The sequence below is a fragment of the Daucus carota genome, chromosome 4 (assembly GCF_001625215.2).
Source record: "Daucus carota subsp. sativus chromosome 4, DH1 v3.0, whole genome shotgun sequence".
Classification (NCBI taxonomy): Eukaryota; Viridiplantae; Streptophyta; class Magnoliopsida; order Apiales; family Apiaceae; genus Daucus; species Daucus carota.
In genome coordinates, this window is record NC_030384.2 from 44,700,153 (window position 1) to 44,714,890 (window position 14,738).

The 14,738-nt window shown below is 34.1% G+C and overlaps 2 protein-coding genes across 3 annotated transcripts; both read right to left on the reverse strand.

Annotated features, from left to right (window-relative positions):
- Positions 1-8,426: 8,426 nt before the first annotated feature.
- On the reverse strand, positions 8,427-10,160 carry LOC108216204 (F-box/kelch-repeat protein At3g06240-like). The gene is made up of 2 exons (XM_017388898.2): positions 9,916-10,160; positions 8,427-9,796 (listed from the first exon to the last, which is right to left on the reverse strand). Exons 1-2 carry the CDS (start codon positions 10,001-10,003, stop codon positions 8,715-8,717), a joined length of 1,170 nt encoding a protein of 389 aa, XP_017244387.1. The 5' UTR covers positions 10,004-10,160; the 3' UTR covers positions 8,427-8,714.
- An 884-nt stretch (positions 10,161-11,044) lies between these two features.
- Positions 11,045-14,150, reverse strand: LOC108215642 (DEAD-box ATP-dependent RNA helicase 35). 2 transcript variants are annotated; one of them, XM_017388170.2, is made up of 2 exons: positions 14,009-14,150; positions 11,045-12,963 (listed from the first exon to the last, which is right to left on the reverse strand). In XM_017388170.2, exons 1-2 carry the CDS (start codon positions 14,009-14,011, stop codon positions 11,179-11,181), a joined length of 1,788 nt encoding a protein of 595 aa, XP_017243659.1. In that variant the 5' UTR covers positions 14,012-14,150; the 3' UTR covers positions 11,045-11,178. The 2 variants fall into 2 exon arrangements, with proteins under 2 accessions (XP_017243659.1, XP_017243660.1); XM_017388171.2 differs by having other exon boundaries at positions 11,045-12,954; positions 14,009-14,148.
- Positions 14,151-14,738: the final 588 nt, after the last annotated feature.

Below are 14,738 nucleotides of genomic sequence, written 5' to 3' on the forward strand. Positions count from 1 at the left end.
CATATGTATGATGTATCAAGTTAACTAATTAGTCTATTTTTTTAAATACAATCATTGCCGATAAAGTAAATCTATAATTCTTTATTTTCCACCGCTACTTTTTTCCTAAAATAATGACAATGAACACACTTTAAATATTTTAAGCTTTGATGTTACACTCCTCTCCTAAACCATTATTCGTCATTGAATTCGCAAGTAATTCTCTTAACAGTCTATTGATTAAAGTTAACTAACACGATCTAATATACTAGCAAATAAATGATTGGTAGCTAAAATCATTAATTTATATAAAAAAAAGTTGAAAAATAATTGAATGCGTATGTAATTAATTAAAACAAGAATATATACAAATCAAAATCGAAATATATATATATATATATATATATCTAAATTATATTATTAAAATTAAAATATTAAAAAGTAAAAGAATTTGATCGGTTAGTTGGAGCAGGTTTACATGGCCGGTCTCCTTAGCATTCTCACTAAAAAATATCTGACGAACTATTTATTTATAAATCTTTCGACATATATAATGTTTAATAAAAGTATATTAACTTAAACATATTTTATAATAATTTAAAAATATCAATCTAAAGATGTACATCATTCTCACATTAATATATATGCGAAATTATATTAACTATTAAAAAAATATAATAATAGAAAAAGTTATATGGTAAGAGCACTGATCAGTATTATACGATAAAATAATAAATGATAAACTCCAGTCAAAGCAAATTATTATTTTTATGGACTCTGGTCTGTTTGTGTACATATAGTCATTTAGTCAAGCCCCCCTGAAAGAACATCTGAGACTTGGATACTTGATATTGATATGGAAATTCGATAAAGCATCTCCCAACTGAAAATTATTTTATATATATATATATATATATAATCGGTGCCGCTAGCTTGCGGGAAGCACATGCATGATGCATGCATGTGTTAATTTCCCCTTGATGAATATGACAACGAAAGTATGAAAAGATGGTCACTTAATATTAACAATTCTCCATTACAAATGGTCAAGCTTGGTGGCTAATGAGTGCTTAATTAGTTGCTAATTGCACGAGGAAGTTGACACAAAGTAACAAGTTTGTATATATATGGAATAGCTTGTTCAGCTTGAAATTCTAATTTGTCATTTTCCTTCTCTTTGGTTGCGTTTTACTATCAGCTTAGCTAATTAACTGGAACATCAAGTACATCAGCGATTGTATCTATGTGAAAAAAACTACTCCCTCCGTCCCATTTAGATGTATACATTTGTATCGGGCACGGAGACTAAGAAAAGTGTATAAAGTAATGTAAAGTAATAAGAAAGAAAAAAAAAGTAAGTAAAGTGGTGGGACCCATTAATATTTAAGTGATAGATTTAGAAAAGTAGATGAAGTTAGTGGGTGAGTGGGATTTTTTTATTATAAAAATTTACTATTTTAGGAAAGTTTTGAAATGTATAGAATTGAATGGGACATCCCGAAAAGGAAAGTGTATAAAAATCAGAGGGACGGAGGGAGTATTCCTTAGTAGTTTTGAAATAGTTAATTAAATAAATAAATAAAAAACAGATCAAACACGTGCGTAGCACTCCGGTATTGACAAACGTAAAAGAAAACCCAGTTGGCTGCGGAATTATTAATACAGAGTGCGACATATGCAAAAGAATATTAGAGCATCTCCAACGGTGTTGACTACTCCCTCCGTCCCGATGAATAATATACATTGGGATTGGACACGGAGACCAAGAAAAAGTGTAAGAAATGAGTAAAGTTAGATGGAAAGTGGGTGAATTGATGGGTCCCACTTATTTTTAATAATAGATTTGAGATAGTGGAAGAAAGTAGTGGGTGTAATAGTGTTTTTATTAGGGAAAATAGATTGTTTTGCCACCCAACTTATTATTTGTTTAGAAACCTACCACTGAACTATAATTTTTTTCTTTTTTGTCACTAATGTTAGGTTCGGACTTTTTTTTGTCATTAACGTTAGGTTCGGATTTGATTATTAACACTATGTTATTTTTTTAGTATTATTAAAATATAGTGTTAGTCTGCAATATAATGGCAATCTGATATGTGTCTATATTTTTATGTAGTGTCCTGGGTAGTTTACCTTGGAGGACGAGAGTTGGACACGCATTTTGAGACTCCAAAAAATTTCAAAAATTATTTTATTTTATTTTTTCTGAATAAAATTTAATGTTTTTTTTTCCTTAAAAAAACGTTGGATTTTTTTTGTCACTAACGTTATGTTTTGATTTGATTATTAACAATATGTTATTTTTTTAGCATTATAAAAACATAGTGGTTGTCTGCAATATTATGGTGATATGATATGTGTCCATAACATTATATACAGTCATATATATGTCCCTTAACTAGTTTACATTGAAGTACGAGAGTTTAACAGGCATTTTAAGAACCTAAAAAAATTAGTTTTATGAATTATTTTAAGACTCCACAAATATATAGTATCACTTGACTTTATAGTTCTTTACCACTACTTGTCACGTATTTTAAGGTTCCCACTTTTTATAAATATAGTTTCATAAGTTAATTTTGATATTTCCTTTCTGAGTAAAAAAAATCCGTACTCTCGTCTTCTAAGATACACTACCTAGGACACATATGGAGTACTACATATAAAGATACAGACACATATCACTATTATATTGCAGACTATCGGAAAATAGATTTCCGAAAAATATCGTTTAGATGATCGGAAAATTTAAATAAAGGTCTGATTTTAATTAAATATAATAAAATTTCCCAAAATGCCCCTTCAAAGGTTAACGGTAACGGTAGAAGATAACGGAAAGGGTGCAAAGTGTCTACGGGTTAAAAGTAAGGGGCTGCATAGTGTTTATTCCAAAACTATTAGGTGCAATGTGCAATATGCTGAAATCAAAGGGGCGCCAAATGCAATTAATTCAAAAAAGAATAACATAGTGTTAATAATCAAATCTGAACCTAACGTTAGTGACAAAAAAAAATCCGAACCTAACATTAGTGGCAAAAAAGAAAAAAATTATAGTTCAGTGGTAGGTTTCTAAACAAATAATAAATTGGGTGGCAAAAAAATCTATTTTCCCTTTTTATTATTATAGAATGAAGATAGTGGAAGAAGGTAGTGGGTGTAATAGTGTTTTATATTATAAAAAGTTGCTATTTTGGGAATGTATAGAAATGATGGGACATCCAAAAAAGGAAACTGTATACAATTGACCGGGACGGAGGGAGTATAATCGTTGGCTAAATTGGACATGTAAGACATTATGTAAAATTTGCTGAACCTGTAAGACATTTTGCTTCAATGGTACTGACTATATTGGTTGGCTATAATTTAAAAATAGTATGTTATTTATATTTTAAATTGTTAAAATAGAATATATCAGTTCAATATGGTAATAAATGATGTACAATCTTCCTACAGATTTTCTTACAGACCTGTAGAGGTTCGACAAATTTAGCCATCCATAGGAGGTTGGTTAAATTTATAGACAACAGATGAGCATGGTTGGAGTTGGGTTTTTGGAGCTGTTGGCTAAATTTTTTTTATTTTAAGTATGCCACCTCATTTTTTAGCCAAGGGCTTGCTCTTACAATTTGTTTCGTCAATCGTTTTAACATTGCCAATTTAGTCAATGCAGGAGTGCTGAATTTTGTTTTCAATAATTCATATTTCATAGAAAGATTACGTAAACTTTCTAAGCAAACAATACCTGCGTTACATGTCCCACGTAACATGCAGCTGCACTAAGAAGAATTTGGTGACATGTCCTGTCTGATTATAACAATAATAATATCTTTAATTCATTATTTCTTTGACACGGATAGGACAGAGGACAATGAGCATATTTGTCTCAGACTTTAAGTCGCGAATTAAAAATTATGTTCTTAATTTTAAATTAAAAACTATTTATTATGCAAACAAATCAAAAATTGATTTAATATCAAGTACATTTTTTAATGACATGATTTTTTTAATAAAACATCATTTTAAGCACTCCTGGTGCCAAACATTCGGATAAACCCGGTAGCCAAACACCCGATATAAATGATCAGCTAAGCCAAGGAGTTTGTAGCTGGATTCATAAAATCCGGGTAGCAATTTATCTCGATAGTTGATACATTTGGAATATTAATTAAGGTTGAGTAAAATCGAACTGAACCAAATTAAAGATCGGGCATGAATAATCTTATTTTCTATGCAAGTAAAAGTGATCTAGTAACGACGGTGAACTGTGGCATTTCTATTCCAGGTCAAGATTGTACAGCTTTGAAAGTAAATTTTCCATACAATTGAAGATAGACGAAACCTGATGCACTAAAAGCAAGGCATAAATAGAATCTTGAGGGCTTTACCTATTTCAAATGTTGGCGTGCTGATTATTTTATTAATTATGATGTTGCTTATTTTCTGACGAGTAATCGCTTTAATCATTGACATAATAAAAAATTGATCACGTGTAGGGCTACTCAAAATAATTTTTGCCCGTGTAAAGTTGTTGAACTATAACGGTGTAGCAATATTGTTATATTGCATGGTCTGATTTAACAAATATCAAAATTTCATTATGAGGTATTAGAAGATGTCTAACAATTTCCAACTCTTTTTTAGGTTCAACTCTGCGTTTGTGACAATGTTTCATCATCTCTCAATTTATCACCAGAGCTAAAATGTCAGTGAATTTTTGCAGATTGTTACATGATTCGGCAGTGACCTTTAGTGGACAGGAAGATGTATTATTAGAGCATCTCTAATAGTAAAAATTATTAAAATAGTAATCAAAACCTGTTAATTTACTGTATATATTAATTTTTTATAAACACATATGTGCATCCGCTGTACTTATTTTCATCTCACTTAGCGACTGTGTGGGGAAAATGAATTTCTAAGTTGGAAATTCAAAATATTTATGGCAAAGCAAATAATAATGTATTTGTTCTCAACTTCTAACGAATAAAAGTAAATTAATTGCAACTTAATATTGACTGGGTAACTATATTTAATCAAGATAAGCTGTAATATTCATTATCTACCATATTCGACTACTAAAATTTGTCGCAAAATACATATTTCTGAATATCGTTAAACCAAAAGCTGAGCCTGGATTCCTGACAAAAAAGAAATGCTGAATTTGGATATGTTCGTGACGAGCTGCGCTTAAAATTTGCACCCAGCTAGTTTTACTTTAGGCAACAGGTTGGTGTGTCGGCAAATATAGTGTCACCAATGGTCTGGCAGACAATATGTAATAACAAAATCAGTCTCCTGTATCAATATGGTTGCATGAGCACGTGATTTGAAAAGGCGGATCTACGACGAGGCATGGAAGGACGTCTTTGCGTTTATATGTTGTAGATCTTACGAGAGAAGACGGAACACCTGAAAAGATTGACCAGACAGTAAGTATGATTGGATTAAATCAAAGATAAGGTGTGGACTTAAAATATACAAGACTTCAAAAATGCTAGGAGCACTTGGTTTATGGTTGAGACAAGCAAAAACCAACCTAGGCAATAATCATTATATTTGGCCGAATATAGCTTGTTTTGGCCGAATGGTTGCTTGGACTTGGTTAAGCTAGTTCAAGTGGTCTAGCTTGTTCGATCTTTGTTCAAAGTATTTAACTCGGGAATAAAAGTGTTGGGCCGCGCAACACCCTTAACTCCGCATTAATATGATATTGTCTGCTCTGGGCCGTGGTCAAGCCCGCACGGATTTGCTTTCGGGCTCCTCCCAAAAAGCCTCATACTAATGGAGTTCTTTGGCTGCTTATATTCAAGATAAATCTTCTTTTATCTTTCCGATGTGAGACTTGGGTTGAACCCACTCAACAAAAAGGTGGTATTAACAAGTTCCAACCAAGATTTAAACTATTCTTTGATTCTTAAAAAATAGAGTTTAAACCACTTAAGGGAAAAACAAGCACACACGTTTAAGTTTGGATCAAGAATAGTTCAGTATCAAACTTATTGCAAGGACTTTAAGAATGAAGATATCAAAAGCTTTCCCCCTAATGAGTTTCTACAATGGCTCCGAAACACACTAAACGAACAAGTCAAGAACAAGTGTGTTTCTATACCAAAGTGAACGAAACTTGAAAACAAGTATGTAGATTGATAGATCTACCAAGTATGAGCACAAACATACAAGTTATATGTAAAATAACTAACTTATGACCCTTGACCTTACAAAGGCTCAAGCTTCTCTAGTTAAAGAGGAAGCTACAAGGGATACGAGTTAGGATGGAAGCCGAAAACACACGAAAATAGGCGCCACTACCATCTCATAATGTTCCAACTCCACCAGGACGTCATTCACATACTGTCATAGTTGTCATTTTTGTCTCTCTTGAAGGGATCTTATTTTCTTGCATTTCTTTCAGTTGCTTTGTTCTGCTTTCTCAAGAAAAAGAAGAAAACAGTACAAGAAAGTGACATAGTGAAAATTGATCAACCCTGAAAATCAAGGAAGCTATTATACCAGGTCCACATGGTCCACAGACAGTTATACTCGGACGACATTCATATTCAGGAAGATATTAGGAAGAATGAAAGTAGTGTGTGTTCACCATTCACCACTCTACTAAATCTAACTGGTGGGCGTTCTGAGACACGGAGACTTTACCTTGCGAAATCAGATTCTGATGGTATCTTTCGACTTTTTCATTGAGTTTGTAATAAAGGCAACAACCCATCAGTTCTATGGGAATCATCTCCTGACAAATGTGACCCAAAAGGTTTATGTGGCCTCAATGGATACTGTACTCTAGATGATAATGAAGTCAAATGTCTGTGTTTAACCGGATTCAGTTATGTTAGTCCTGGCGACGGGACTGCAGGATGTGAGAAGAATAATACTGGTAACAGTTGCAAGAACAAGGAGCAGCGAATCCAATATAGCAGGAGAGCAGTGGCGAATACTTGGTGGGAATATGATCCTTATTGTGTTCTTAAATTGGACATTAAAGATGAGTGTGAAGCAGCTTGTTTGGACTGTAATTGTGAAGCAGCCTTTTTTAAAGACAGCCGGGGAGTGCAAAAAACAAAGGCATCCATTAAGATATGGTAGAAGATCACTGTTGGAAACTAACATTGCCTACATCAAGTGGACCTCGCCAGAACTCGATAGAGAAGCTCCAACTGATCTCAAGACTAAAACAAAGAAAGAGCCCTGCAGAGAGATTCTTAACATCGGTGTTTCAGTTATTGCCTTGGCTTTTACAGTCTTTATGATTTCTGGATTTATTGTGTACAGAAATCATGCATGCGCAGGGAAAAGGAATCTAGTCAATGAAAATTTTGAATTTCTTGAAGATATTGCTCCGTGGTCATTTATTTGTGCAGAATTAGAGAAAGTGAATGGTTTTCAAGAAGAAATTGGAAGAGCATCATCTAGAACAGTTTATAAAGGGATATTAAACTTTAAAAAATCAAGCATTAGTTGTGAAGAGACTGGACAATATGTTAGCAGAAGGGGATAGAGAGTTACAGAATGAGATGAAAGTCATAGGAAGAACCCATCACTGCAACCTTGTCAGGCTTCTCAAATATAGTGTTGATGGACCTCATAAGCTTCTGGTACTAATAGTCTTCTACTGCTTGATGTCTCATAATTATTGGGAAGGATATGTTTCTGTCATTTGTCTTAATTTGAAGCTTCAAGCAAATATTTGATGTAAAGAGTTTCAAGTAGGTGCTGGCATAAGAATATATTTTCTAGCAAATCAAAAACTGATCACTACACAGGAACATTTCGACTCAATATCTCAAACCTTGTGCAGGAAGAAAAATCTTACAATCTCTGATTACGTAGACTAAATTCAACCAAACTAAGAGATTAAAAGAAGAATTAATGCTGGTATTGCTCAAAGCATACATAGCACAGTAGTAGATCATGAGGATGAAACTGTTTAAAACATGGAATGAGTCAGACCATACCTCTGTAATAAGTTGTAAATTGGCATTTAATAGATACATACTAGACTTGTGAACTGAGTTCTATTATAAAGTGATGAAAGAAAGTTGCCCTAGGCGTTAGCTCTGCTCCCCAATTACTTGATTAAACAAGTGGTTGAAAGTTACAATTGTTATAACCTGAGACAACTCCAGATCTATTGCAATCCAAATCCAAATTAATTCTAAGTTCAATAGCCTAGATTCAACTAACTTGGATATCCTGTAAAAACTACCGTAAATTCCTAATGGATCATGACATTGTTGGTACTTGGTCCACCAATTAAATTATAAGATGTCGGACAGGTTGTTACAAGAAGCCTTCTGCAAAGGAGTATTCAGAGGGTTGGGTCACAGATGATCTACTCACCATCTACCCCAATAGGCTCTCACCCATTCTCTATACACCCCCAATGTGAAATGCATATTTGGTCAAAAATGTATAATTAAGCATGCTACACAACCTAATACCAAATGCTAATTAAGTTCAAAATATAATGCCAAAACAACATATTCTCAAAAACGTAACACAATATTAAGCTAAACGATAAACGATACAATAAAAAACATAAACATAATCCACATAATCCAAGAAGAGTTTTCTTCATCTCATCCTTTTCAGCATATAGGCTAAAACTCCCTGATGTCATTATCAATCAGATATCGAAATTTTCCTTCATGGAAAGTTGAAGAACTTAAGCAACTTCCCATCACAATAAACAGGCTTCCGACATAACATCTTCTTAAATAATTTCAATCAATATCAAGCAAAGCTAGAGTTTCCACAAAAGGACAAATAAGAAAAGGTGATTTAGAGCCCTCGTTAAGATAGTAAAACTGAGTCAAACGATCACATGATTCAACGAAATCATATGGTTCATGAGTATCAAGATCATATGAAATTAGATTGTTTGATTTTGCTAGTATTGGTGCACCATTGTTCCTCGTACCCAATACCTCAGCCGAAATATTTTCACTTAGCTTAACACTCATCTTGTTCTTCCAGGCATCCTCATATGTCCTCATCTTGTTCTCCCAAAAATCCTCATTTATACTCTCGTCATTCAATACCCTCCTCTCGTCATTCAATACCCAAATATCCAAATGAGAAGTGCCAAAATCATCATACTCATAATCGTCATCATCCCAATCATCCACATCTCCCTCAACAAAGTAAGCAATAGATTGACCGAACGGAAGGATAACAGGATTCTCAAGCTGGCGGGTATGACGTGCCATCCTGTTAGGCACCGAAATCTGTCCCAGTACATTTGTCTTTGTATCAAAGTACATAACTACCTGCTGTACCAGATCATAATTATACCCTACCCAAAATGCAGTACCATTAACAAATTCCGACGCATCAGTACTTATAGAATCAACAAAAACATTATCTTGGCATATTTCCTTCCAAGAATTAGTGTTTAGACTATAAACACCAATCTTGACCGAGTGCGGGTAATGTGCATAAGGGGGGGTATCATAAGGATTAAAAGCGTAATAGTCAGCGTCAGGTGAGTCAGGTTCAGCGGTTGAACTAGGTTTCACAACATGTACCACAACATAATCATTAACTTCCGGTAAAAACCCAAAAGCTAAAGCATTCCACCTAATCTCCTTATACGAAAACCTCGGAAGTGGTGAACCCGGGATAATCCCAAATTTGCTAACAAGGGGATTCCAGAGATAAATGTCGGGATTATAACCAAGTTCTTCATTAAACATAGTAGACACACAAAATAAACCATTTGCTTGTCCAGACCAGGCTTCACTAGGCAATTCAAATGGATAGTGAAATGTGCAATATTTCCGACATTGTGAATCATCAGAACGTACTGTGTATAAATTGTTAATAGTATCATTATAAAGCAAATACTTAGGATTAATGTCGGCAGTAAGTATTTGATGATTGGAGTGAAGAGAAATAAACGTAGGAGTTTTAATGAGAGAATACCATGATTTTTGCACAGCTCCGCAACGTAAGACATCTTTAACAGGAAGTCTTTTGAATATTTCGGACAAGATTTCTTCGCAGAAGTCATAGGAGGGCTTGTACTTGTGTTTTGAGAAGCTCATTTTAACTCAGTTTGATCGTCGGAAGAGAGATAGAGGCAACAACTAGGGTTTCAATTTAAGAACTCCAGGAGTTCCAAGTAAGTTTGGGTCTGATTTTTTACTCTTACATATATTCGGGGCGGGTCGACCAAATCGGGTTGAGAGAAATTTTGAAAAGATATATCATAACAATGTAATTTTCTTATTCTTATCTTCATTTATTAATTGTTTGTTGTAAAGAACCCACTTTACTAAATAATTTTAACTTAGTTTTCAAATTAAGGTACTTTGAACATAATATTATTTAGAAGATAGGGGAAAATATATAATAATAATTTTCTTATTTACATAGAATGAATTGGCTCATATTTAATTGATTGTTTGTCTCAGTTTCGGATATTGGCCCTCGTAATATAATTTTAATGATTAATATCCTAAATGACAAAATAAAATTTTGGCCTTTTATGGTACTCGGGCGTTTTCACTTTTGTGAGAAAAAATCATGCAAACACAACATGAACTAGATAGTGGAAGAAAATAATGGGTATAATAATGTTTTATATTTGTATTATTAAAAGTTGTTATTTTTGAAATGTATAGAAACGACGAGACATCCAAAAAGCAAACTGTATAGAAATGAATGGGAGGACGGGATGATCAATTTATGTTTCCGACAAAACAGTACATGAAGTTGCTTTTGCAGTCGAACAAAACAATTTTCACTACAGCCGCATGCTGGTTGTGCCATTAGCCTGTGAAGAAAGAAACAGGTTCTGACACTGTGGAATCACTACTTAGCTATCCTTCAAAGAAATCACTGAGACCAGAAGTAATATCCGATAAACAGAGGAAACGTTAAATAAAACGTTTGGTTGTATTAAATAAAACTTCTGTGACTATAACAATTAACAAGTTATCATCTGTACCCATGCACACCACTTAAAACTACTCACAAGTACATACTGCACTACTGCAGTGCCAAATAGCTCAAATGGACATGGTAAAATTTAATCTGTGCCACGCAAAAAGAAAGAAGGTCTGTTTATATTGCATGCGTAGGGAAAACTAGACATAAACTTGTAAGTATACAAAAGCTAAATTAGAAAGAGTTCATAACACTAGATTGAAAAAAAACATCCTAAAACATTGCCATTTGCACAAGTTATATTTCAGCTCGGTAACCCCCAGCACCAAAGTAATCTCTCCTAGAGCCAGCAATCTGCATGCTCTTCTGATGCTCCAACTTGGGACAATCGCGTATACGATGACCAAGTCCACCACAATAGCCACAGCCTTTCTCCCCACTTGCATTAGCGACAGCTTCTGCTTGCTTTGCTTCTTCCATTGGGTCACTCAGCTCAGCCAGCACAGGTGGTATTCTCTGTTTTGCTTCTTGGAGCAGATGCTTCAAATCAAGAAGCGTCGTCTCACTTTGATTTTTATTGATAAATGTTGTGGCTATTCCAGTTTTCCCACATCTCCCCGTCCGACCAATCCTATGAACATAGTTTTCGATTTCAGCAGGCATATCATAATTAATTACATGCTGAATATCGGGAAAATCCAAACCCTTTGAGGCTACATCTGTTGCAACCAAGACATCTTTCTTGCATGCCTTAAAAGATGATATGGCATACTCTCTCTCTTCCTGATCCTTGCCACCATGAATTGAAACTGCCTCAACTCCTTTCAAAAGAAGATATTCATGTATGTCATCAACATCTGCTTTGTTTTCACAAAATATTAGTACAGGAGGTGGAGTCTTCTGAAGACACTCTAGAAGGTAAACAATTTTTGCTTCTTGCTTCACATACTCAACCTCTTGAATAACATCAAGATTTGCAGCTCCTGCCCTTCCAACATTAACTGTTACAGGTTTAACCAATGCACTTCTCGCAAAATTTTGGATCTTTGTAGGCATAGTGGCAGAAAATAGAAGAGTTTGTCTCTGAGCTTTAAAGTGATCAAACACTTCCCGTATATCATCTTCAAAACCCAGATCCACTAACCTATCTGCCTCATCCAAAGTTAAATATCTGCAATTATCAAGATTCATTTTCTTCTTTGCAAGCATGTCCTTCAACCTTCCAGGGGTAGCTACAACAATATGGACCCCTTTCTTCACGACGTCTAACTGAGAGCGCATATCAATACCACCAATGCAAAGCAGTGGCCTTATCTCTGGATAATTGTACTCTCTCATCGAAGTAAGAAATTCCTCGACAACATCATAAGTTTGCCTAGCAAGCTCTCGAGATGGACAAACTATCAGACCAAATGGTCCTTCCCCAGGAGCAATAGGCATCATAAGCTCTTCCTGTACAGCCATCATTATAATTGGCAACACGAAGACCAATGTCTTCCCAGACCCGGTAAAAGCAATTCCAATCATGTCCCTTCCTGATAAAATCACTGGGAGCCCTTGAACTTGGATAGGCGTTGGCTGCACAATTCCTTTCTGTGCCAACTTTTTTAAGATGGGTTCAGGAAATCTCATGTCTTTAAAATTCTTGATTGGTGGTGGGGTATCTTCCCCATCAACAATAATATGCCACTGCTTCCTAATGCCCTCACATGCTTTCCTAGACATCTTTCTTATAGGTAATGGAGGCTTCCATCCAGTTGGCAATGGTTCCGAGTATGTTATTCCTTTAGCAAGTTCACGTACTGACATCAATGTTTTACGATCTGACAGATGCTCCATCATCTCTTTCTCTTGTTGAACCATCTGTTCTGTGGGACTAACCTCCGGCAGGTCACGCTTAATCTGTGATGCTTGAACAAGCAGGCTAGGTTTAGTTTCAACAACTTTAGTTGGTTCTAATTCACTTTCCACAGAAGTAGCATTCCCTTTCCTCTGCAAAATCTTTTTCGCTTCAAGTTCCCTCCGCCTTTTAACAGGGACATACTCAACATAATCATCATCATCCTCTGTTTCCTGAAAATTCTAAAATCATCCAAGTGAGATACATTTATATATGGAATCACAGAGCTATGGTGATGTAACATCATATTCGCACTAATGTCATGGTTCAATATGATCATAAATATAATCCATCATTCAAATCATAGCACAGAAGAATATCAACTTGCGAATCGGAAAATGGAATCAAATGTACTTTTATAGTTGCACCTATCAGTCCGGTTTATAAGTTTGCTAATCCCATTGTCACGGAAAAGCAACGTAGTAGATAATTTTACCCTATCATTAAACGTCTAAATGATACCAAAATAATAGTTCAATACCTAAAGCAACAAATAGCAGATCCCAACAACTTGATAAGTAACCTCAAAAGCTAAATTCACGACACACTACATGTTCTCAAGATGTACAGATCAATTAAACCACCAGAGATGTGCTAATACAAAACTAGAAAGCCATTAGGTAGAGATCAATAAGTCAATAATTAAATTTCTCTCGAACAGCACAATGCAGAATCTAGTCTATAAGAAAGTGAATCGAAATCAAGCAAAACAAGATGTCAACCTGAAGGTACACAGTTTGTTTATACAAACATATCGCCATTGACAAAAACCCCTAAAATAACAAGAACTAATACGCAGCCAACAAAATCAAGATACAATATCAATTTGCACTCACTCATTTTTTTTCAAAGTTTTCACTCCTACACTATTATTTTCTTTTATTTTTACTCATTCCATTCAATTCAACCCAACCAAACACGACATTAGTACACATGAAACTAAGCATATCAAAAAGACTCAAATTTCTCATCAATATCAATTTGGTCTAATTTGAATACACCATGAAACCCTAAAATACAGAAAATCAAAATTGGTGTAACAAAACATAATAATTATCGAGTCGCAGTTGTATTATTGTCGAGACAAATCACCCGATTATAAATAATAGGGACGAAAAACAAATTGATAGGTTGAATACATATAGGGCTTGTATGCACAAAACTAAGCAAATTGAAAACGCGGACACATATATATAGATACACATTAATAGAGGAGACTGAAATTACCATTGTGTAGAGCAGATGAAAGATGATAGGAGAGCTCCGATCTGTTGAATACTCTGCGTTTGTGCTTCTTCTTGGACTACTAGCGAGCGCTTCTTAATTCTTAGGTACAGTTTCCGTTTACTATGGCGCCCAACGGTAGATTATTTGGATTTCATAAATTAAATTATTGCAATATAAATTATATAATGAATTATTATTTATGTTTTTTTTTATCAAACTAGTGAGTTTTTATTATGTGGCGTATGCCTCGTTTAAATATGTAACTTTAGTATTTGTTTTATAAATGGTTAAAATTAGAATGACCTAATTTAAAATATGTTAGTTTAATATATTGAATTTAGTATAGTGTTCTATTAAAATTTTAAGAAAAATATATTTTTATTTATATGAAATAGTCTAAGTTAATGTACAATCTAAATAAGATAATGTGATAGGTTCTTTTCTAAATTCGATACGATATAATAGCGTGCGTAGATCTGATAATGCATTTGTCAAAATAATTTACGGTTGTTCTTAAATTTTTTAATTTTTTAATATTTTATATTATTGTCGGGTTAAGTAAGAAAGAGTACATTATTTATTATATGAACTTAGAAGTCGATAGTGATTTTATCAGTAGGACGATTAATATATAATCTCCATAAATAATATTGCCTATTTAATAATATATCTTTTTACCCAATTCATAATATTTATACTACTCTTCTATTAGGTATCATTTGATCCATGA

Bases quoted from the DNA above. Each gene is read 5' to 3' on its own strand.
- LOC108216204 (XM_017388898.2), bottom strand. From the start codon at position 10,003: ATGACTTCTGCGAAGAAATCTTGTCCGAAATATTCAAAAGACTTCCTG. The intron at 9,797-9,915 runs GTATTCTCTCAT...ATTTATACACAG, and splicing joins GGAGCTGTGCAAAAATCATG to TACGTTCTGATGATTCACAA.